Consider the following 24,601-nt stretch of genomic DNA (forward strand, 5'->3'; position numbering starts at 1 on the left):
CCTACTCCCAACCATTCCCTGGCCACTCTGGAATTCTTCAGCCAACGCTGAGCAAGGCCCCGTGGCCAGGCACTTGAAGGATCTTAAGACATTGGAAAAGTTCTGCCCTCCGGAGTTTGCAAAGGTAAATGGGAAACTTTTATATGTAAGAATTCGCTGTCAGAGCCAGGCCCTGCCTCACCTTTCATTTAATTCAAGAAAAAAAAAAAAGAGCTCAGGTTACCTTTTATTTTTGGATAAATGAATGAGCTTTTCTCTGTTTTGAAGATTGGAGAACCCCTGGCCCCAACACACACACCTCACCCCTTGACCTCAGAGTTGCTTTACCTTTGCAGGAGCATGGAGAGGGAGGTCTCTGACTGGGAGTCAGGAGACTTGGCTACTGGTCTCAGCCTTATCCCAAGCGAGTCATGAAGGGCCTCTCATTCCTCACGCTCCTCACCTGTAGAATGGCGGCTGCTGGGGGGCATTTTCTCCTTTACTTATACAAAGCTATGATGGGACAGGCTAGGAAGGGGCGGCTGTGCAAGCACACTGCGGGAACTGGGGCTGTCACTGAAGGAGTGGGACGGGGCAGTGCCCTTTAATGTGGCAGAGGGAATGCTGGTCCCCCAGAGTTCCCTCCACGGGTGTGGTGGGAGCGACAGTTAAATGGGGCAGTTGGAGAAGAGGGCTCCAGGTAGGTGGGACAGGGAAGCTGAATCTGAGGTCCGTGGATGGAAGAAGACTCAGGCTGACAGGCAGCAGGCAACAGCCGCTGAGCCCCAGGACTTTGGACCCTTCCTCCTCCTCCTCGGGACCAGGACGCTAGCATTTCTGGCACAGGTAGAGCTTCTCTCTGCAGCAATCAGCCCCCAGTGCCCATCTGTCTTCCCCAGGACAGGCTGTGGGGGGTGACACCACATCAAATGTGGCTGCCCACGTGGGAGTCGGCAGGGACCTGTGGCTTCCCAGAGTAGAAGGGAGGCTTGGGGCACTTCTGTCTTTGGAGCCCACTGGTATGTACAAGAAAAAGTAGAAATGCCAAGCCAGGATATCCAAATCTGTGACATACAAAGGCCTACATTGAATAAACGAAGTCTTTTAACACACACACATGGACACACTGTCTTGTTCACAGTTGAATCACAGGACTTTTAAATTTAAGAGAACAAAAAGCAACTTAAATTCACTGTGCACCCCCGCGTGGTTCCCACAGGTCTAAGATGGGAGTTCTCATCTTCCTTCCATCTTGTCAGAATATCTCTGTAACTGAATGGGTGACCTCATTTGGAGACTTCATCAGAGGTCACTGTGTGGGACCCCTGTTCCTGCTCCCCAGGCTTAGCATCCTCTCACCTGTTTGAGATTCCTTCTGCCCTCTCGTCACCTCCTGCCTCTCTCTCCCAAAAGCAGCCCCTCGTCCTGGGTCTGGCTACCCACTTGGGTGCTGGGGACAGCTGGACAGAGCTTCTCCTCTGAGCTGGAGGCTGGCCAGGGCATGGAGGAAGGGGCTATGGGAGTTGGGGAGAGGATATAAGACCATTTGATATTGGTTGTTTGGGTGGCTTAAAATTAAGAATGGATTTATCAAGAAATCAACAGGGTCATAATCTCTTATCTGGGAAGGATTTTATCATTAACAGTATATCTGCATTTGACTGATGCAGGGGAATGCTAAGGAAGGACTTCCATTATGGGCACAAAGGAACACTAAGAATCCAATTCTGAAACAAGAATTGCTACTTGTTAATTTTCTAGGTTAGAGAGGCAGAAATGGAACATAATTGAGCAAAGTAAGTAGATGTGGAAAATATTTCTTCTTGAAACGCCCTCTAGGTATCTTTTGTCCTCTACTTTTGTAGAGCAAGGATAGAGAAAAATGGATCTACTATAAGGAAAAGAGCAGTGCAAAGGTGAGGATAAATGCTGAGTCCCCAGAGCCCCAGAGTTGGGGAGACAATAAGGAGTGGTGGAATTGTGGCAAAAAAAGGGTTGCTGTTGCTCAGTATGAGGGGATTGTAGCCACATGGGCTTGCAGAGCTCTTGATATTTCGTCACTGGCCAGAGGTCTTTTCTCTTTTAATATGATATCTCCTAATTCAAATTCAGAAAAATTTAAAAACTGTACAGGCCAAATAAAATGGACCTGTAAATCATATGTGGTCCATAATCCACTGCTCTAAAGAGAGTCCTTCCTGCTTCTACCTTGTCAGGTCCATTGAGGTCAGGTTAGGAATGCCCTGCCAGAAAGCAGAGGGATGGATGCACCAGGGACCTTCTTCCATCCCCTGCCAACCCTCAGATGCTATGAGTGGAAAAAGGCTGCCAGGAACAGAGTCATGATAGCTGCAGGGGCCCTGGCCTGGTCCTGTCTTCACTCCTTTCAGCTCCCATCAGGCCCCCCCGCCCCCACCCCCTAGCTGCCAGCAAGCAGATTTGCCGCTCCAGGCATCTCCTCACTCCTGGCAGAGGATGGCACGACAGACGGGGGATAGAGACGTTAGCCAAAGCAGACTTCCTGATTTAAAAAGTCTCATTTTCCCCCGGGGCTGCCAAATTTAGCAAGGTGCCATTCCTGCTGCAACACTTCCAAACCATCTTAGGTAATCATAACTCTGCATTCCCTGTGGAGTACTCAAGGAAATTACCTCCCAGCACCAATTTCTTATGCACTCTGATTACCTGAACATGGCCAGGGAGGCCTGGTCTCCTGTTTGGCATTTTGGAATCCAGACCCCTTAAGATGAGCCCATGACAGCTTGCTGCCAGGATTCTTTGCCATTAGGAAAGCGAGAAAAATTACAGAGGTCATAGTAATGGTTCTCCATGGATGGTGAAGCCCACCCTCTCAGGAAGAGGAAATCTGGATTCTAGGGACTGGGGCATGTAGTTTGGACAGGAGAGAAATTGCAGATGGGTTGCTGAGGGTGAGCAGAGGAACACAATGATTGTCTTCACACATCTGAGGGCACGTAAGGAAGGATAAATGTAGCCCGCATGACACCTGAGCACAGAGCGACTGCTGCAGGAAAATCACGTTCAGTTCCACAGAAAGAAAACAATTCATTTCCTTTAGGGCTATTTCTTTAAAAAAAGGTTTAACTTTTTATTTTGAAATGATTTTAAACTACATAAAAGTGACAACAATAATGCTAAGAAATTTTAACTACCCTTCACTCCGAATTGCAAATTAACATTTTGCCGCATTTGCTTTAACATTCTCTCTCTATGCATAATTATTATTTTTCTGACACATTTGAGAGTAAATTGGAGACATTTTGCTCCATTATCTCTAAATACTGTAGTATATATTTCCTAAGAATAAAGACATTCTCTTATATAACTGTAATTATCACAATTATTAATTGTCAAATTGTACAATTATCAACATCAGAAAATTTTACTTTGATAAAATACTACTATGTACCCTACAGTTCATACTCAAGTTTCCCCAGTTGTCCCAAAATAACATGCTTAATTTTTTTTTTCCTGGTCCAGGATCCAATGCAGGATTGGATATTGCTTTTAGCTGTCAAGTATCTTTAGTTGCTGTTAATCTTTCATAATGCAAACAATTTTAAAGACCACAGGCCAGTGGTTTTGTGGAATGTTCCTTTGGGTTTGTCTGATATTTTCTCATGACTAGAGTCAGGCTATCCATTTCTTTGCCAAAATATCCATGAGGGCTGTCTTGAGAGGTGACTGGGGTCTGTTACCAAGGCTTGCTGAATCATGGTCTGGTTGGTTAGAAGGAAATTCTCACTCGAGACACTGAGTTTTCCATGGCTGATGTTTTCTTGAATTCTTTTAATTCTTGGATTCTGTGATTCTCTCTCCCCCAAATAATTTCAGTTGGGTTTCAGAACTTGTAGTGAGCTCTTTCTTTATCAGCTGCCCTGCGTTCTACCTCTGCTTTGCTCAGACTAAGCGTTTGCATAGCGCTCAGGGCCCAGCAGGCAGGGAAAGTGGCCGAGAAGCTGTGGGATGTCACAGACAGCTGGTCAGGGACCACGGCTTAGCTGTTCATGCCCATGTTGTGGCAGTAACAGGGAGAATAAGAATGTGGTAGAAAGACTGCATGCAAGGCTGTGCCCATGTCCAGATTTCCTTCCTCCTATCTCTCTGGCCAGGGCTGGATTGCATTTATTTAAGGAGCCAAGGACCCATCCAAGGATGAGAAGCCAATTTCTTTACTTTTCTCAGTCTGAGCATCCCTGAGCATCCCCCTTCATTGCCTTCCTGCAGCAAATCTGGAAAAGCTGATGGGACTATGGGGCTGTGCATGATGCTTTGGGTAGAGGAAGCTGTGAAGGGCTTTCTGATAAATAGCCAAACACGAAGTCTCATGGGAAGGCTCTTGGGGTTAGGGTGGGGGACTTTTGCCCAGGGTTTGGTCTTGCTCACATGGTGCCCTTAAGAGCCTCACTGTGCAGGTACCACACACCCAGTATCAGCTGAATGCCTCACCTGGGCTTTCTCTCAAACTCTCCTTCTTACCTCTCTCTTTTGCAGCCACCCAGCTCTAGTGTCACTTCCCATAAGTTCTCCTTAACCCCATTCTCCTCCCACACCATACTGTTCTCTCCTTCCTCAGAACTTGGGTAGCACAGGTGGTCCACATTACTCAGTGACACTGAGCATAGACAGCCTGGTTCCAGGGTTTCCATTCTTAAATATATGGTTAAATGTTACAACGTCTTGGGGCAATCCCTGTGTAACTTCCAGATCTCATTCCTTTGCCTCCTGGAGGTAACCATCATCTTGAAATTGGTGTATATTTTCTTACTCATTTTAAAAAAGTCAGCTATTTTTTAAGGATAGTTTTGGTTACAGAAAAGTTGTGAAAACAGTACAGACGGTTATTGCATCTTATTTCACTATTAAAATCTTACATATGTGTTAAGATTAATGAACACATATTGATACATCATTATTGACTAATATCCATACTTCATTTAGCTTTCCTTAGTTTTTACCTAATGTCCCTCCCCCCTTTTTTTTGTTTCAGGATCCCATCCAGGATACAGTCATCATGTTTCCTTAGGCTCTTCTTGGCTGTGACAATTTCTTAGATTTTCCTTGTTTTTTGATGAACTTGAAAGTTTTAAGTAGTACTGGTCATGTATTTTGTAGAATGTTCCTCAATTAGGATTTGTCTGTTATTTTTCCTATGATTAGACTGGAATTATGGGTTTTGGGGAGGAGGACCACAGAAGTAAAGCGCCCTCCTCATCCCATTATATCAAAGACACGTGCTATCCCCATGACTTATCACTGTTGATGTTGACCCTGATCACCTGGTTGAGGTAGTATTTGTCAGGTTTCTCCCCTGTCAAGTCATTCCTTTTTTCTCTTTTCCACATCATACTGTACTCTTGGGAGCACTGTATTCTAGTTGATAGAGCTTTTTCTCACAGGCCTATATGTTGACAATTCTGATAGTTCTGTGTCTGTGTATGGGAATTGAATTAAGCAAATAGCTGGTGAATGCTGAGAGCCAGGTTTCTCACTTTTGGAGTGGGAGTTTATAGGTAAGCAAGGGGAGGAGGTTAGAATTATGATAATTACAGTAATGAGTTATAGCTGGAGAATCAGGAGGAATCCATGCTTAGATTAAATATATTCAGATGGTTACATATAAAAATAATTTTAGATATGTCTATATATGCTAGTTAATATACACACATACATTTCCTTGCTCTGTCAGCCAAGGGGGTCCAGAAGAAACAAACAATATCCTAGTAACAACATACCCAGCACTCATATCTTGGTTTCTAATGCTATTTTCCAATAAGATGAATCAGGGCTACTTGGAGAAATGGAATTTTACTATAAATATATTTATCAGTGCACACTTGCTTTGCAAGTTTGTGAACTTTACACAAGTGGTTATCACAGTGTATGTGTTTTCTTGCAATGCCTCTTACCCCTTTCAATTTATCATGTGCAATATTCACATGGGTTGATGTGTGGATTTGCATTCATTTTTATTGTTGAATAGTAATATATGGTATTCATATTATACAACACACCCATTTTCCTATTGATGAATATTCAAAATGTTACAAAAAGAGCTGCTACAAATATTTCTATAGAGGGACCACTGAGATATTTTTACATGAGATTCTGTCTTCTGTGGATTTTTTAAAAGTTTTTTATTTAAATTCAATTTAGTTAACATATAATATATTACTAGTTTCAGGGGTAAAATTTAGTGATTCATCAGTTGCATATAACACCCAGGGCTCATTACATCAAATGCCCTCCTTAATGCCCAGCACCCAGTTACCCCATCTCCCCTCCCCTCCAGCAACTGTTTGTTTCCTAGAGTTAAGAGTCTCTAATAGTTTGCCTCCCTCTCTGTTTTCATCTTATTTCATTTTTCCTTCCCTTCCCCATGTTCATTTGTTTTGTTTCTTAAATTCCACATATGAGTGAAATCATATGGTATTTGTCTTTCTCTGATTGACTTATTTTGCTTAGCATAATACCCTCTAGTTCCATGGATTGTTTGTGTTTTTCTAGATTGAAGTTCAGTGTTGACATTAGTATGATTGAAAAGAGGCAGCAGATGTAGGGGAGAATTTGTGAGGACAATGAAAAGGAGCATGCAAGGTTTATGGTTACTCTGATGGGACTCCTTGAACAGACGGAATTGGTTCTGAGCATTTATATACCTAAGGAGTATAATTGCTGGCTATGTTAGTAAAATAATCTTGAATTGGTTCAGGTAATGCCAAGTTGAATTAGAAATTAGATAAACAATTCTGCATGGAGCACTGGGTGTTATGAACAAACAATGAATCATGGAACACTACATCAAAAACTAATGATGTAATATATGGTGATTAACATAACAATAAAAAATTAAAAAAAAAGAAATTAGTTAAACAATTTATATTCCTATCAGCAGGGTTTAAGAGCTGCTGTGATCCATACATATACCAAGACTTACAATTTTCAGACTTAAATATTACCTATCTGAAGAATGATAAATAGTTCTTACTATGATTGTGGCTTTAATGCGTACTTCCCTGATACTCAGAGATGGAGCATTTTTGTGTCTTTCTATTTGGCTCATCTGTGAATTGCCAGTTTATATCTTTTGCCCACTTCTCTAATTGATTGTCCTTTTTTTATTGATATATAGAGCATTCTTTGTAACTTTTGCATACTAATTCTTTGTAGTTAAGTGAATCACATTTATACCAGCGTGTTGCTTTACTTTTTAATCTTTAAACAATGTTTTAAAAATTTTGATCTTTTAAAAAATTATGTCTTTTGATTAGCATGACTTGTTACTGTTGATGTTGACCTTGGTCACCTGGTTTGAAGTAGTGTTTGTCAGGTTTCTCCACTGTAAAGAACGGTGTTGCTCACAGAGTTGACAATTCTGATACTGTTAGCATGGTAGTTCTTTTTTTATCTTGTTACTCACAATCTATTTGTGTCTTTATACTTAAAATCCATCTCTTGTAGGCACCATATCATTGTGTCTTGTTTTTACATCCAGTCTGACAATCTCTAGTTTTTAATTGAAGTGTTTACTCCATTTATATTTAATGTAATTATTGATGTCATTGGGTTTAAGTCTATCAGCTTACTATTTGTCTTCCACTTATCCCTCTGTTTTTTCTTTTTCTGTTCCTCCTTGCCCACTAAGGGTTAGCACTGAGATGTCAATTATATCTTAATAAAGCTATTTGGGGTTAATCTACTATTTTATGCTCCTTTTTATTTCTTTGATTAAATTCTTAGCTTTAAGTCTTTGTTTTCTTTCTGTGTGCCCCCCCTACCCAGGGCTAACACTGTGCTGTGATTTACATTTTCATGTGTGTTATTGTGTGCTTATTTTTCAGTCTGTTTAGGGAAATAGATAAGTAAGTAGGAAAGTTTTCCCAGAGGAGAAAATGTCTGAATTGAGCCTTGAATGCTGAACAGGAATTGGTCAAGTAAAGGGAAGGATGTTACATTGTTCTAGGTTGTGACAGTGGTGAGTGCAAAGACCAAGAAGCAGAAATAATTGGGGATTTGTTCAGACTTGTGGCATTGCTGGAATGTAGTGTTAGGTGGTGCAAATGGAGGATGGTCCATAGAGTACAGCTCAGGTTGACAAGAAGTTTAGGGAGTTCTTATTTAAATTAGGAATCTAGAGCTGGATCCATAGTATTCATGTCATTAATATTCATTAATAGAATGATAGAAGAGATTTTGAGCAGAATTATTGCCTACAAAACATTTGCCACCTCCAGTTGTTTATGTTTCCATTTTGGGGGATTTGTCTTTTTGAAGTGAAGACATTTTAATTTTAAAATTCTATTTTAAGAAAGAATATATTATTCTAGAGGAGTGGTTCTTGTAATATAATATATGCAAGGGGTTTTCCAGGGTAATTGGAAAAAAGTGGGCATGTCAGTTTCTCTGTATCTAGCCTGCCCCAGATGAGATAGTGCCACTCATTTTATATACACTCTGCTTTCCCCCTAGCTTTATTGAGGTATAATTGACATATAATACAACTTCTTGTATCATACATGTAAATGTGTATGGCATGCAGATTTGATAGACTTCATTGTCTATCAAATGTGGTAGCCATTGAAATGGCTACCACAGTAACATTAATTAATACCTCCATCACCTCACATAATTACCATTCTCTTTTGAAGTGAAAATGTTTAAGATCCACTCTCTTAGCAACTCTCAGTATATAATACAGTATTGTTAACTATAATCACCATGCTGTACATTTGATCCCTAGAATTTACTCATAACTATAAGTTCTAACCTACCTTTGACAGACATGTCCCCATTTCCTCCACCACCCAACCCCTGGCAACCACTGTTCTACTCTCTGTTACTAGGAGTTTAGCTTTTTTAGATTCTAGATTTAAGTGGATATCATACAGTATTTGTCTTGTGTCTGTCTGACTTCCTTCACTCAGCATAATTCCTTCCAGGTCCATCTTTGTTGTCCCAAATGACAGAATGTCATTCTTTCTCAAGGCTGAATAATATTCCATTGTGTATGTACACCACATTTTCTTAATCCATTCATCCATAAGTGGACACTTGGGTTGTTTCCATATCTTGACTATTGTGAATGATGCTGCAATGGGTGTGAAGGTGCAGGTATCTTTTTAGAATCCTGATTTCATTTCCTTTGGATATATACCCAGAATTGGGATTGCTGAATCATATGGCAGTTTTATTGTAAAATTTTTGAGGAGTTTACATGCTGTTTTCCATAGTGGCTGTGCCGATTTACATTCTCACCAACAGTGCACAAGAATTCCCTTTTCTCTATGTCTTTGTCAATACTTTGTTATCTCTTCTCGTTTTGGTGATAGCCATTCTAACAGGTATGAAGTGATATCCCTTTGTGGTTTTGACTTGCATTTCCCTAATGATCAGTGATATTGAGCACCTTTTCATGTACCCATTGGCCATTTGTATGTCTTCTTTGGAAAAATGTCTATTCAGTTCCTCTGCTCATTTTTTAATCAGATTTTTTAAATTTTATTTTGCTTTTGAGTTGTAGGAGTTCTTCATATATTTTGGATATTTACCCTTTATGAGACATGATTTGCAAATATTTTTTTCCCATTCTGTAGGTTGCCTTCTCATTTTGTCGATTTTTTCTTTTGCTGTGCAGAAGACTTTTAGCTTGATGTAGTTCCACGTAATTACTTTTGCTTTTTATTTCGCTTGTGCTTCTGATGTCACAAACAAAAGATTACTGCCAAGACAAGGAGATTTTCCCTCTATTTACTTCTAGGAATTTATGGTTTTAATTCTTATGTTTAAGCCTTTAATCCATTTCAAGTTAATTTTTTGTGAGTGAGATTAAGATAGGAGTCCAATTTTATTCATTTGCATGTGATTATCCAGTTTTCCCAGTATCATTTATTAAAGAGAATGTCTTTTCCCATAGAGTATTCTTGGATCCCTTGTCAAATATTAGTTGACCGTATATGTGAGTATATATGTATATGTTTATTTGTGGGCTCTCAATTTTGTTCTATTGGTTTATGTGTCTATTTTTATGCCAGCACCATTGATTACTATAGCTTTGTAGTATAGTTTGAAATCAGGAAGTGTCATGCCTCCAGCTCTGTTGTTCTTTCTTCTGTGGCTATTCAAAGTCTTTTGTGATTTCAAACAAATTTTAGAATTGTTTTTTCTATTTCTGTGAAAAATATCATTAGGATTTTTATGGGGATTGTGTCAAATCTATAGATAACTGGTGTGGTATGGACACTTTAATAATATTAATTTTTCTGATCCATGAACACAAGATAGCTTTCCAGGTTTGTGTCTTCAATTTCTTTCCTCAAAGTGTTGTAGTTTTCAGTGTACAGATCTTTCACCTCCTTCATTAAGTTTAGCCAGGAGTATTTTATTGTTTCTGATGCTGTTGTAAATGAGATTGTTTTCTTTATTTCTTTTCATATATTTTGTTTTAGTGTATAGGAACACAACTGATTTTTGTATGTTGATTTAGTATCCTGCAACTTTACTGAATTTGTTGATTAGTTTCAACAGTTTTTTTTTTTTTTGGTAGTCTTATGGATTTTCTATATATAAGATATCATCTGCAAGCAAAGACAGTTTTACACCTTTCCAATTTGAATATGCTTTATTTCCTTTTCTTACCTAATTGCTATGGCTAGGACTTCCAGTACTATGTTGAATAAAAGTGGTAAGAGCGAGCATCTTTGTCTTCTTCCTGATCTTAGGTGAAAAATTGTCAAACTTTTGCCATTTAGTATGATGTTAGGTGTGGCCTTGTCATATATGGCCTTTATTATGCAGAGGTATATTCTTTCTATACCTGCTTTGTTGAGAGTTTTTATCATGAACAGATGTCATATTTTATCAAGTAATTTTTCTGCATCTATTAAGATGTATCTTAATGTATTAGATGAATTATTTTTCTGTATCTATTGAGAAGATCATATGACTTATATCTTTCATTCTATTAATGTGATGTCTCATATTTATTGATTTGCATATGTTGAACCATCCTTTCTTCCCAGGGATAAATTCCACTTGATCATAGTGTATGCTTTTAATGTGTTGTTGAATTCAGTTTGCTAATTTTTTTTGAGAATATTTGCATCTATATTCATCAGGGTATTGGCCTATAGTTTTCTTTTCTTGTAATGTCCTTATCTGGCTTTAGTATTAGGCTAATGCTTGTCTTATAAAATGAGTTTGGGGGTAATATCTCCTCTTCAATTTTCTGTAGGAGTTTGAGAAAATTTGGCATTCTTCTTTAAATGTTTGGTAGAATTCACTAGAGAAACCATCTGGTCTTGGATTTTCTTTTTGGGGGATAGTTTGGATCACTGGTTCAATCTCCTTATTGTATTGGTCTGTTCAGATTTTCTATTTCTTCATTATTCAGTCTTGGTAAGTTGTGTGTTTCTAAGAATTTATCAATTACTTGTAGATTATCCAATCTGTCAATGTATGGTTGTTCTAGTAGTCTCTTATGATCATTTGTATCTCTGTGGTATCAGTTGTAATATCTACTTTTTCTAATTTTATTTATGAGTCTTCTCTTTTTCCTTGTAGTCTAGCTAAAGTTTTGTCAATTTTGCTTATCCTTTCAAAATATCAGTTTTTACTTTCATTAATCTTTTCTATTGTTTTTTTCTGGCCTCTAGTTTATTTATTTCAGCACTGGTCTTTGTTATTTCCTTCTGCTAACTTTGGGCTTAATTTTTCTTCATTTTTTGGTTCATTGAAGTGTAAAGTTAAGTAACTTATTTGAAATCTTTCATTTTTCTTAATGTAGACATTTATCACTATAAACTTCCATTTGGGGGCTAGTTTTGCTACATCCCACAAGTTTTGGTATATTGTGTTTCCACTTTTTTTCAATATTTTTTTTCATTTTCCTTTTGATTTCTTCTTTTACTCATTGGTTGATCAGAAATATGTTGTCTAATTTCCACATACTTGTGAATTCTACAGCTTTCTTTTGTTATTGATTTCGTTTCATACCATTGTGATCAGAAAAAATATTTGGCATTATTTCAATCTTCTTAAATCTGCTAAGACTTGTTTTATGACCTATCATTTTCTATCCTGGAGAATGTTCCATGTGTTCCTGAGAAAAATGTGTATTCTACTGTTGTTGGACAGAACGTTCTGTATATGTTTGTTAGGTCCACTTGGTCTAAAGTGTAGGTCAAGTCCAGTGTTTCCTTACTGATTTTCTGTCCAGATGATCTAGCTAATGTTGAAAGTGGAATATTAATGTATCATTGAACACTACATCTAAAACTAATGGTGTACTATATGTTGGCTAATTGAATTTAAAAAAAAAAGTTACCTACTCTTATTTTATATTTCTCCCTTCAGATCTGTTAATATTGCTTAATATATTTAGGTGCTCCATTTTTAAAACATATCTATCTATCATCTCTTTATATTTATACAATATATATGTGTGTGTATAATATATATATTTGTATATATATATATATATATATATGATTGTTATATCTTTTTGAGGAACTGATCCTTTTATCATTATGTAGTACTTTTGTCTCTTGTTATAATTTTTGGCTTTAAAATCTATTTTGTTTGATATAAATGTCTGCTGTCTTTTGGTTTCCATTTGCAAGAAAAACCTTTTCCATCCCTTCACCTTGAGCCTGTGTGTGTCTTTAAAGCTGAAGTGAGTCTCTTGTAGGCAGCACATAGTTGGCTCTTATGTTTTCATCCAGCCAGCCACTCTAAGCCTTTTGATTAAAGAATTTAATCCATTTACATTTCACATATCTCTTGATAGGTAAGGACTTACTAATGCCATCTTACTGTTTTCTGGCTATTTTGTAGTTCCCTTGTTCCTTTCTTCCTCTTTTGCTGCCTTCCATTGTGAATTGATGATTTCATAGTGGTATGCTTTAATTCCCTTCTCTTTATCTTTGTAACTCTACTGTAGGTTTTTGCTTAAAAACCTTTTACCTTAAGGCTTACACAAAACATTTTATAGATGTAATAGTCTATTTTATGTGATAACTACTTAATTTTTTTATTATGTTATGTTAATCACCATACCTTACATCATTAGTTTTTGATGTAGTCTTCCATGATTCACTGTTTGCGTATAGCATCCATTGCTCCATGCAGTATGTGCCCTCTTTAATACCCATCACCAGGCTAACCCATCCCCTAATGCCCCATCCCTCTAGAACCCTCAGTTTGTTTCTCAGAGTCCATAGTCTTTCATGGTTCATCTTCCCCTCCGATTGCCCCCCCTTCATTTTTCCCTTCCTCCTATCTTCTTCTTTTTTTTTAACATATAATGTATCATTTGTTTCAGAGGTACAGGTCTGTGATTCAACAGTCTTACACAATTTACAGTGCTCACCATAGCACATACCTCCCCAATGTCTATTACGAAGCCAACCCATGCCTCCCACCCCCCACCACTCCAGCAACCCTCAAGTTGTTTCCTGAGATTAAGAATTCCTCATATCAGTGAGGTCATATGATACATGTCTTTCTCTGATTGACTTATTTCGCTCAGCATAATACCCTCCAGTTCCATCCACGTCATTGCAAATGGCAAGATTTCGAGTTTTTTTGATGGCTGCATAATATTCCATTGTATAAATATATACCACAGCTTCTTTATGGATCATATTTTGATGGGCATTGCATTGAATGTGTAGATTGCTCTAGGTAGCATTGACATCTTCACAATATTTGTTCTTCCAACCCATGACCATGGAACATTTTTCCATTTCTTTGTGTCTTCCTCAATTTCTTTCATAAGTGTTTTATAGTTTTCTGAGTACAGATTCTTTGCCTCTTTGGTTAGGTTTATTCCTAGGTATCTTATGGTTTTGGGTGCCATTGTAAATGGGATCGACTCCTTAATTTCTCTTTCTTCTGTCTTGTTGGTGTATAGGAATGCCACCGATTTGTGTAAATTGATTTTATATCCTGCCACTTTACTGAATTCCTGGATGAGTTCTAGCAGTTTTGGGGTGGAGTCTTTTGGATTTTCCAAATAAAGTATCATATCATCTGCAAAGAGTGAGAGTTTGACTTCTTTGCCGATTTGGATGCCTTTGATTTCTTTTTGTTGTCTGATTGCTGTGGCTAGGACTTCTAGTACTATGTTGAATAGCAGTGGTGATAGTGGACATCCCTGCTGTGTTCCCGACCTTAGGGGGAAAGCTCTCAGTTTTTCCCCACTGAGAATGATATTCGCTGTGGGATTTTCATAGATGGCTTTTATGATATTGAGGTAGGTACCCTCTATCCCTATACTCTGAAGAGTTTTGATCAAGAAAGGATGCTGTAGTTTGTCAAATGCTTTTTCTGCATCTATTGAGAGGATCATATGATTCTTGTTCTTTCTTTTATTAATGTATTGTATCACATTGACTGATTTGCAGGTGTTGAACCAACCTTGCAGCCCAGGGATAAATCCCACTTGTTCATGGTGAATAATCCTTTTAATGTACTGTTGGATCTTATTGGCTAGTATTTGGGTGAGAATTTTTGCATCCATGTTCATCAAGGATATTGGTCTGTAATTCTCCTTTTTGATGCGGTCTTTGTCTAGTTTTGAGATCTAGGGAATGGTGGCCTCATAAAAAGAGTTTGGAAGTTTTCCTTCCATTTCTATTTTTTGGAACAGTTTCAGAAGGGTAGGTATTAATTCATTAAATGTTTGGTAGAATTCCCCTGGGAAACCATCTGGCCCTGGGCTCTTGTTTGTTGGGAGATTTTTGATGACTGCTTCAATTTCCTTAGTGGTTATAGGTCTGTTCAGGTTTTCTATTTCTTCCTGGTACAGTTTTGGGTGTTGATACATCTCTAGGAGTGCATCCATTTCTTCCAGGTTATCTAATTTGCTGACATATAGTTACTCATAATATATTCTTATAATTGTATTTCTTTGTGTTGGTTGTGATCTCTCCTCTTTCATTCATGATTTTGTTGATTTGGGTCTTTTCTCTTTTCTTTTTGATAAGTCTGGCCATGGGTTTATCAATCTTGTTAATTCTTTCAAAGAACCAGCTCCTAGTTTCGTTGATCTGTTCTACTGTTCTTTTGGTTTCTATTTCATTGATTTCTGCTCTGATCTTTATTATTTCTCTTCTCCTACTGGGTTTAGGCTTTATTTGCTGCTCTTTCTCTAGCTCCTTTAGGTGTAGGGTTAGGTTGTGTATTTGAGACTTTTCTTGTTTCTTAAGAAAGTCTTGTATTGCTACATACTTTCCTCTCAGGGCTGCCTTTGCTGCATCCCAAAGATTCTGAACAGTTGTGTTTTCATTTTCATTTGTTTCCATGAATTTTTTAATTCTTCTTTAATTTCCTGGTGGACCCATTCATTCTTTAGTAGGATGCTCTTTAGCCTCCATGTATTTGAGTTCTGACTTTCCTCCTGTGATTGAGTTCTAATTTCAAAGCATTGTGGTCTGAAAATATGCAGGGAATGATCCCAATCTTTTGGTACCAGTTGAGACCTGATTTGTGACCTAGGATGTTGTCTATTCTGGAGAATGTTCCATGGGCACTAGAGAAGAATGTGTATTCTGTTGCTTTGGGATGGAATGTTCTGAATATATCTGTGAAGTCCATTTGGTGGACTTCAAGTCCAGGGTGTCATTTAAAGTCTTTATTTCCTTGTTGATCTTTTGCTTAGGTGATCTGTCCATTTAAGTCAGGGGGGTGTTAAAGTCCCCCACTATTATTATATTGTTGTTGATGTGTTTCTTTGCTTTTGTTATTAATTGCCTTATGCAATTGGCTGCTCCCATGTTAAGGGCATAGATATTTACAATTGTTAGATCTTCTTGTTGGATAGACCCTTTAAGTAGGATATAGTGTCCTTCCTCATTTCTTATTATAGTCTTTGGTTTAAAATCTAATTTGTCTGATATAAAGATTGCCACCCCAGCTTTCTTTTGGTGTCCATTAGTATGGTAGTTTTCCACCCCCTTACTTTCAAACTGGGGGTGTGTTTGGGTCTAAAATTAGTCTCTTGCAGACAGCATATCGATTGGTCTTTTTTTTTTTTTATCCAATCTGATAGCCTGTGTCTTTTGATTGGGGCATTTAACCCATTTACATTCAGGGTAACTATTGAAAGATATGAATTTAGTGCCATTGTATTGCCTGTAAGGTGACTGTTACTGTATATTGTCTGTTTTCCTTTCTTGTCTATGTTACTTTAGGCTCTCTCTTTTCTTAGAGGACCCCTTTCAATATTTCTTGTAGGGCTGGTTTTGTGTTTGCAAATTCCTTTAGTTTTTGTTTGTCCTGGAAGCTTTTTATGTCTCCTTCAATTTTCAATGACAACCTAGCTGGATACAGTGTTCTTGGGTGCATATTTTTCTCGTTTAGTGCTCTGAATATTTCATGCCAGTCCTTTCTGGCCTGTCAGTTCTCTGTGGCTAGGTCTTTTGCCACTCTCATGTTCTACCATTGTAGGTTATAGATCTCTTCTCCTGAGTTGGTTTCAGGATTTTCTCTTTGTCTCTGAGACTCGTATGTTTTACTATTAGATGTCAGGGTGTTGACCTATTTTATTGAATTTGAGGGGGGTTCTCTGTGCCTCCTGGATTTTGATGCCTGTTTCCTTCCCCACAGTAGGGAAGTTCTCTGCTATAATTCACTCCAATATACCTTCTGCCCCTCTCTCCTTCTTCTTAATTGTCTGAGCAACCCAGGCACCCTGCCATTATTTCTTTAAATAAGTCTGCCCCATTCTCCCTCTTTTTTTCTGAAACTCCAACAATTCGCAAACTGTTTCTTTTGATGGTATTCTATAGATTGCATAGGCTTTCATCACTCTTTTTTTACTCTTTTTTTGTTCTCCTCTAACTGCATAATCTCAAAGTTCTTGTCTAGTAACTCATAGATTCTTTCTGTTGCTGATAATATTACACTTTTCATTTATTCATTGTATTTTTCACTTCCAGAATTTCTGTTTGGTACTTTTAATAATTTCTGTCTCTTTGTTAAACTTCTCCTTTTGGTTGTGTATTGTTTTCCTGGTTTATCTGAATTGTCTTTTTGTGTTTTCTTGTAAATCATCGAGTTTCCTTAAAACAGATGTTTTCACTTCTTTATTGGGTTCATTGCAGATCTCCATATCTTTGGGAAGATTATTATTGTCCTTTAGTGGTGTCATGTTTCCTTAATTTTTCATGCTCCTTGAAGTTTTGCATTGCTGTCTTCACATTTGAAATATCAGTTACCTTCTTGAATCTTTACTAACTGCCTCTGGGAGAGAAATACCTTCCATGATCCTTGCTATGGAGTCTAGGGCTTTCTCAGACCTTCTGTGGATATGCCTGCTCCATACTTCTTGCTCTTCCTTGTGGCAGAATTCTTAAGCCTATATGCTTTCTCTCAATTCTGCAAAGGCACCAGGCTAGGTTCTGACAGCCTCCCTTTTGTTTTTCCAAAAGTGGTGCTAAAGCTCAAGTTTGTGGTCTCTCCCTAGCCCACAGATTTGGTGTGGTTTTCTGTGCATGCTCACCAGCTGTCTGTCAAAGCTTCCTCTTACTGCTGCCATTGGCAGCATGCACAGGGAGCTGGCCACAGGATGGGTGTGTGTGTAGATGAGGCATGTGGAATTCTAGCAGTGCCTGTGAACCAGTTGGAGGCATGTGTGAATGAGGTATCCTCAGCAGCTCAAGAGCAGGTTTCTTGATATAGTCTGTGATGCAGTTAGTAGGATCCATGTTCCTTTAATGCCCACGAAGAGTCCTATGTGCCTCTTTTGCAGCATCTTCCTGCACCTGCCATGTAGCTCAGAATCTAGTCCTCTGAATATGGTGAAAGAAAAATAGGCTTCTTTGTCAGTATCCTGTACAGCTGGATGCCAGCTCTGGAAGCCAGTTCTCACCTTCCCCTGTGAGAGAAATCATGGGCTGAGAAGATCTCTTTTGACTCTAAACTATGCTGCCTTGGGGGAGTGGTAGTGTGAATAAAGTCAACTATTAACATTTCCCTCTCCAACACAACCAAACTTATATATTTTTTTGCTCCAGTGGTGTGCTGGAAATTTTCCACTTAGAAACCTTAACCTGGAAAAGTTCTCTTGTCCTTAGTGATTGTCTAAGGCAATATTTTTCAGGGACTCCTAGACCATGGCTAAGGGGTCTGGAGTTAGTTCATTGCCCACTTCAGGGCCCACAGTCAGGACCAAGGTCTCTATGTCCATTGTTTGATACCTGGGTGGGCAAGACTCCTCCTGGGTTTCTTGGCAGATGGTGCTGGATCCCACAGCTCCCAGAAGGGCACTTTTGCTGGTGAATAGATGCCAAATTGTTGGGAGTAGGGGAAACACAAACAAAGGTTGTCTTTTTTCAGCCACGATGCTAGTGTCACTACTATGTATATTCTTGAGTAAGTCCTTTCCCTTCTTTGGGCCTCTGTTTCCTCTTCTGTGTAATGAAGAATTTGTAAAAGATTGAATCTGAGAACATTTCAAACTCTGTCATTGGTTTATTAGTCATTAAAACCTTGATGGGAATTGGTTCATTGGATGTTTCTAGCCAAGAAAACTTTCTGAGAAAATTCATGGGAATGGGACCCCCATGTATATATATAATAATGAGGCCTCTGGTGGTAAGTGACAGAAACCAACTCAAGATAGTTGGGTAAAAAGGGACAATTCATCTCTAGTGTCTAGGGAGGGAGGTGTTTGGAACCCTAGGGGAAGAATAGAGCTGGGGTCTCATTCAGGAAAGGAGGGAAACCAGGAATAGGCAAACCTTCAAGGATTATTCTCTATTCATTAGGTTTAGGTGATTGGTGAATGGGGTGGTTGGTTTATGGACTGGACAGGCACTCCAGAAAGTGTTCTCTCCACTTAGATTGTTGGTCTTCCTTAGGGGCAGTGGTCCCAGAAGTGGGGTGGGGAGGAATGTGTGCTTGTCCAGATGTGCCTGGTCTTAAGAGGTAGTCCCATTGGAGGTCTCTAGTCCTTGGGTATGGGACAATGTGGACACACAAGAAGCAGGAAGAAAAAGAGGTGTGTGTGACAAACTTCACCCTGTGTGAAGCAAATTTGTGTGACAGCAAACACACTTTCCTGGAGCTCTTTTGTTGGTCTGGGATTCAGGGTTGGCCACAGACTGGCTCCTAACAGACAATCCACAATAAGCTTTCTGCTCCCCATCAACCCAAAATGGTAAAAAAGAGGCACTGAATGTCCTTGCTAATAAAGAAACCTCAGAATGGAGTTGAGGGATGTGGCAGGGTTTCTGGCCACACCTCACCCCCCATCCCCCACCCGACCCATAAATGTAGAAAGCTAATTGGTGAAACTGTCTAAGGGATTGGAGCAAGGAAGCTGATCTGGGTAGAGTATGGGTGGAGTAGGGACTGCCTGATCCCATTCCAGAGTGTCCTCATTTCTCAGTGACCTTCCTCATCTTTCTGCTCCAGAGTGAAATTGTCCCTAGACCAAGAGCCCAGGGCTCCAGGCTGCCATCAGGATGGTGGGTGAAATCCCCTACCTTATCTCAGATCTGGATCAGCGAGGCCATCGGAGATCCTTTATAGAAAGATATGACCCCAGCCTAAAGACCATGATCCCGGTGAGACCCTATGCAAGGTAAGCCAGGAGGAGGATTGGAGGGAGGGCCAGGGTAGAACCTCCAGAATTAGTTTCTAGACCATCAGGAGAGTAGGCACTGGCCCTGCTCCCCATGCTGCTGCTCTATATGCTTGTCTTTTTGTCTTCCTTCCATCCATCCATCCATCCATCCATCCATCCATTTATTAACCACTTCTTTACTCCTATTATCCTTTGGTGAGAGGGAAACAATAGCCAATACTTAAGGAGAGCTTTCATTGTGTCAGAATCTGTCCAAGGTCTTTACAAATATGGTCTCATTTACTCTTTTTTAAAAATTTAATTTAATTTTATTATGTTATGTTAGTGACCATACAATACATCATTAGTTTTTGATGTAGTGATCCATGATTCATTGTTTTTGTATAACACAACCACCATGGAGGTATTATTATCTTTATCCGATGGAAAAGTGAGGCACAGAGAAGTTAAGTAATTTGCCCAAATTTCATCAGTTAGCTTTTTCTCTGTAACACACAAACTTCCTAACTGTTAATACTTAGAAGCCTAAAACAATTGCCATTTAGTTAGCATGCGATTTTATGGTTGGGTCAGCAACTTGGGCTGGGCTCATTTGGGTGCTTCATCTGGTCTTGAGTGGTTTACTTATAAATCTGCTGGTCAGCAAGGTAGCTGTTGACTGGGGCAATGGGGATAAGTGGGCCACATGGGCTATCAATCCCCATCAGGGTATCCTGGGCTTGATCACTTAGTATTAGAGTAGACTGCCAAAAGGATGAGATGAAGAATGTAGGGTTTCTTGAGACTCAGGCTCAGAACTGGCACACAATTTCTTTCACAGCATTCTATTGACCAAATTAAGTCACAAATCAGCTCAGATTCAAGGTGTGGAGAAATAGACTCGATCTACTGATGGAAGCAGCTGCAAGCTCACATTCCAAGAGGTTGTTATACAGATGGGGAGAGGGAATTAGGTCAATTTTGAACTGTAAGATAGGAACACATACAGCTTGACTTTCAAGCTCACATGCTTAACTATAACATGATATGATATGATATTATTATTATATTAGTTATACTATTATAAAATGCTGCCTTTTCTACGTGGAAAGGGTCCTGTGTCTTCTGAACAGCAGAAGGCCAAGTGGCATCTCTATAGTGAGGTGATACAGCATTGATCTCTTCTAGAATCTCTGGACTGAAGATGCACCTTGAGCTCTCTGAGGGGAGAGGTGAAGTTTGAAAGGTGAGGGAATAGGCTACCATAATTAGCCCCAGGCAGGAAAGCGCTAACTACTTTGGTAGTAACCAAAGTAAAACTTTGGTTAAGTTTATAATTGTTTTGTGGAGAGGCAATGTGGTGTAGTGCTTAAGAGAATGATGGGACCCTGGAGTCAGCAAGCAGTGGGTTTGAATCATTGTTCTCCCACTGATCAACTGTAAGATTTTGGCCAAGTACTTTAACTTCTCTGTGCCATGATGTTCTTGTCTATGAAATGGTGTCATTATACTACCCTTCTGTACATTCCTCTGATTTGTTGTAATAATTCTATGAGGTAAGTATGACTTTATCATAAAAGCCATCTTTTAGAAAATTTTGCCACGTGCCAGGTACATAGTACATTGTTAATTTTCTCTTAGCTTGAGTTCTCCAAAAGCAGAGTGTGAGTTGAGAACTTGGGTGCAGTTAGCTCATTTAGGAGGTGATCCCAGGAAGAGGAAGCAGGAGGGAGGATTTAGGGGAAGTGAGTCAGGAAAAGACAACATGGTGTCATCAGTGTCACTGCTGTAGGAATGGGGACTGGATTCTACAAGTTCCTCCTGAGAAAGTGTAAAATTTTCCACCCAAAGGATGGGGGGTGCATTTATCCAGGGGCTCCTATACTCCATTTGTTAAGAGTTTCTCCTGGAGTCATCAGCACCCTGCAATTCGGTGCTGCACTTATGCTCCTGAGACGGCACCGAAACAGGTGGTGAGAAGAAGCATAGCTCTCATTCGAGTTGGGATGCTGTCAGCTTGAGCCAAGAGTCTGTGACCCAGGGCATCCTGGCAGCATCTGCTACAAATATAAAGCTCTTACAGGGTCCAGAATATACTAATGACTTAGTAATCAGTAGATATTACTCCATGTCTCTGACTTTATTCTGTCTTAGATGATTAATTTCTCAAGGGCAAAACCAAGGTCTTTTCCTCCTTCATTTCCTCTTCCTCTTCTTTCTTTTCTTCTCCTCCTTCTCTTCAACTGTTTACTCATTCTCCTCCTCCTCTTTTTCCTCCTGCTCCTCTCCATTTCTTCTTTCTCCTCTCCCTTTCCCCTCCTCCATCTTCTTTTTTTTTATCTGCTAGCTAATATTTATGTAGCCAGAACACTTTAAATATTTTAATTCATTCCATCCTCCTGATCTGCAGAACCACGAGTTTGCCACCAGTATGTGCCTGCTTAGGTAGCCTCCCCACTGGTCCCCGCCCCCCACATGGTGGCATGTCCTGCTCTGCACCTTCCTCATCCTTCTGAGAGCACAAGACATGCACCTCACTCCTCTGATAATCAGCTTCTGGGTCTTCATTTCCTCCTGACAATGGGTCAGGTGCTCTCTTTCCCATGGGATGGTCATGAGGCTTGAACACTGGCTCACTAAAATAATTCCATGGTTTGTAGCATTTATCAGCTCTGATGGCCTACCATGGCCGATTTCAAGTCAGTGTGATTTCACCAAATGCTGTTGGCAAGAGATGCACGGTAGCACCCTGTTATATGGTATTTCTACCATATAGATGCAACAGATTTACATAATCTAAAGACCATAGGTACTAGCAAAATCTAGTAAAATAATTAGGAAGTGATGACTTTCAAGTGCTTATTACCTTTGTCCTTAAGATAATTTATTTAAAATTATGTAATTTTTAATACTGGCCATGTTTAGCAACTAACTTGCATAACTCCTGAAAATTTTACAGTCAGTTCTCACAAGCTGATATGAGCTGGTCCCAGCACACACCATTGCTCAAAGGGCTAACAGGTGGGCCTCACAGCTTCGAAGTGTGGCTGTGGTTATTACTACAGTCAAGAACTCAAGTCAGGGATTCAGGGCAATGACCACTATGCCCTGGAAGACAGAGTGTCTCATTTGTCTTAGGCTGGCACCCAACCCTGTGGATGATGCGGGACTGCTCTCTTTTGCTACATTTTCCTGGCTTACACCAGTGATGGTTAGGGGCTACAAGCACACACTCACTGTGGATACCCTGCCCCCGCTGTCACCATATGACTCATCGGACACCAATGCCAAAAGGTACCAAGATTCCCTTGGGTCACCTCAGGAGAGGAGCCCACCCTATGCAGGGGCCCATGAGCCCTTTGAGTGCTCCCCTTTCCCGGGTGTGGAAATGGACACCTCCAGGTTCTTGGGGGCCCTCGTTGGTGGCTGTTCTCTGAAATGTGGGTTGGGCTCACTGAAATTGCTGGCCCAGTCTCTGGGGAGGTGAGGACTGGGGAGAGTTGGTGTGGAAAAGGACTGCTTGTGAGCTACAGCTTGAGGCTCAGGAGCATGCTGGCTGGGCGGTCACTGGTTTGTAGGAGCTCTACATCAGGATGAAGGTGGCCAGAATTTCACTTTGCACTGTGCTGGCTGGTGCAGCTCCAGGCATCATGTTTGTTTTACTTTAAAAATCATCATTGGGTTTTTACATTGCAAAATACATTTAGGTTGAACCAAATGAAACTGCCAATATTTGAAAATTTCGACTTGCAGAAAATGTAAATTTATTGGTTCAACATAATTCATATTCATTCTAGAATGTTAAAGCGTAAGACATTTAAGCCATGGGAGCATCTCTACTGTACTCTTGCTCTGCTCCGCAGAGGTCAGCATTGTTAAATGTGGGTGTTGATATGTCTAGAATTTTTTCTACTCTAATTAAGCATATCCTGTGGTACCATCTTCTGCAGATCAGTAACTCTTCTTTCTCCCACTTACATGTCATATTTTTTTTCTTTAAACAAAGTGAATCATACTATAGAATGGTTAACAATTTTGCTATTTTCAGTAAGCATTTATAAAGACTTCTCCATGTCAGCATAAGGATAAAGACATTAACTTCATTCTTTCTACCAGCTGCTTTGACCTTTGAGGTTGTGATGAATCATAATGTCTTAAACAATGGGGAACTTCTCTAAGCCTTTTCTGCACTTGTTTCTTTTGGGAGTCTTTTATCTTTGGCCACCGTGGGGTAAAGTGCAAGGCATAGCCTGAAGTATGTGCTTAAAGGACTGGGAGTTTTAATCATGGTCTTGCAATTGTTTCTACAACTGTGCTTCCCCTTACCCATATGCTGCAGATATCTCATTCAATGGTAATTTCCCAAATCTACAGTTCAGAGAAAGTTGCCAGTGAGATCAGAGAGAAGGGGCTGGACCAGTGCCTGTGGAGTATTGCTTTTCTTTCTACTTCTCTGGTCCGAACTTCTCTTTCTATTTTTAATGTTTCCTTCTATCTACCCAACATCAACTTGGATCCTCTTCTCTTCCATGCTATGCCTATTCCTAGGTGAGCTTATCCACTGCAAAGATTCAACACCAAACACAACCTTTTAATAACATGCAACTTCAGTCCATGCCTCTCTTCTAGACTCTGAATTCATATGCCCTGCATCCAACTGGATGGCTGGACTTGGATGACTCACAAGCATCTTATATCTGAAGCTACTTTCTTGATCCTGGGCCCCAACCTGATGATGCTCTTCTCTTCTTGACAAACTCCATTCACACATTTGGTTGAGCCAGAAAATTGGGGTTCTTGATCCTCCTTCCCTTTTCTTTCATGTCTACTTCATCAGTACATCCCTGTCCACTCTTCCTGAACTGTACTTCCCTTAATTCTAGTGTCAAACCATTGCCACTTCTCCCCTGGATGTCAACAGTCTCCTGCTGTGGTCCCTCTGCTTTTGCCTTTGTTCCTCCTATAACCCACTATTCTCACAGCAACCTGAACATTCTTTTAGATATGTAAAATGATCTTATCACTTCAGCTTAA

General features: G+C 39.7%; 1 protein-coding gene across 5 annotated transcripts in view; it reads left to right on the forward strand.

Annotated features, from left to right (window-relative positions):
- The first annotated feature begins 685 nt into the window (after positions 1–685).
- The window catches only part of ABCC12 (ATP binding cassette subfamily C member 12), a 90,033-nt gene continuing 66,117 nt past the window's right edge, over positions 686–24,601 (forward strand). For all 5 annotated transcript variants that reach the window (XM_073884346.1, XM_073884342.1, XM_073884343.1 and 2 more), the window contains exons 1-3: positions 686–825; positions 19,417–19,585; positions 22,706–22,861. In XM_073884346.1, the coding sequence (XP_073740447.1) occupies positions 19,467–19,585; positions 22,706–22,861 (275 nt within the window). In that variant the 5' untranslated portion in view covers positions 686–825; positions 19,417–19,466. The remainder of the gene's footprint in view (positions 826–19,416; positions 19,586–22,705; positions 22,862–24,601) is intronic.

This window comes from Callorhinus ursinus, unplaced genomic scaffold (assembly GCF_003265705.2).
Source record: "Callorhinus ursinus isolate GAN/ISIS: 27379988/994484 unplaced genomic scaffold, GSC_fseal_2.0 scaffold56, whole genome shotgun sequence".
NCBI classification, from domain to species: domain Eukaryota; kingdom Metazoa; phylum Chordata; class Mammalia; order Carnivora; family Otariidae; genus Callorhinus; species Callorhinus ursinus.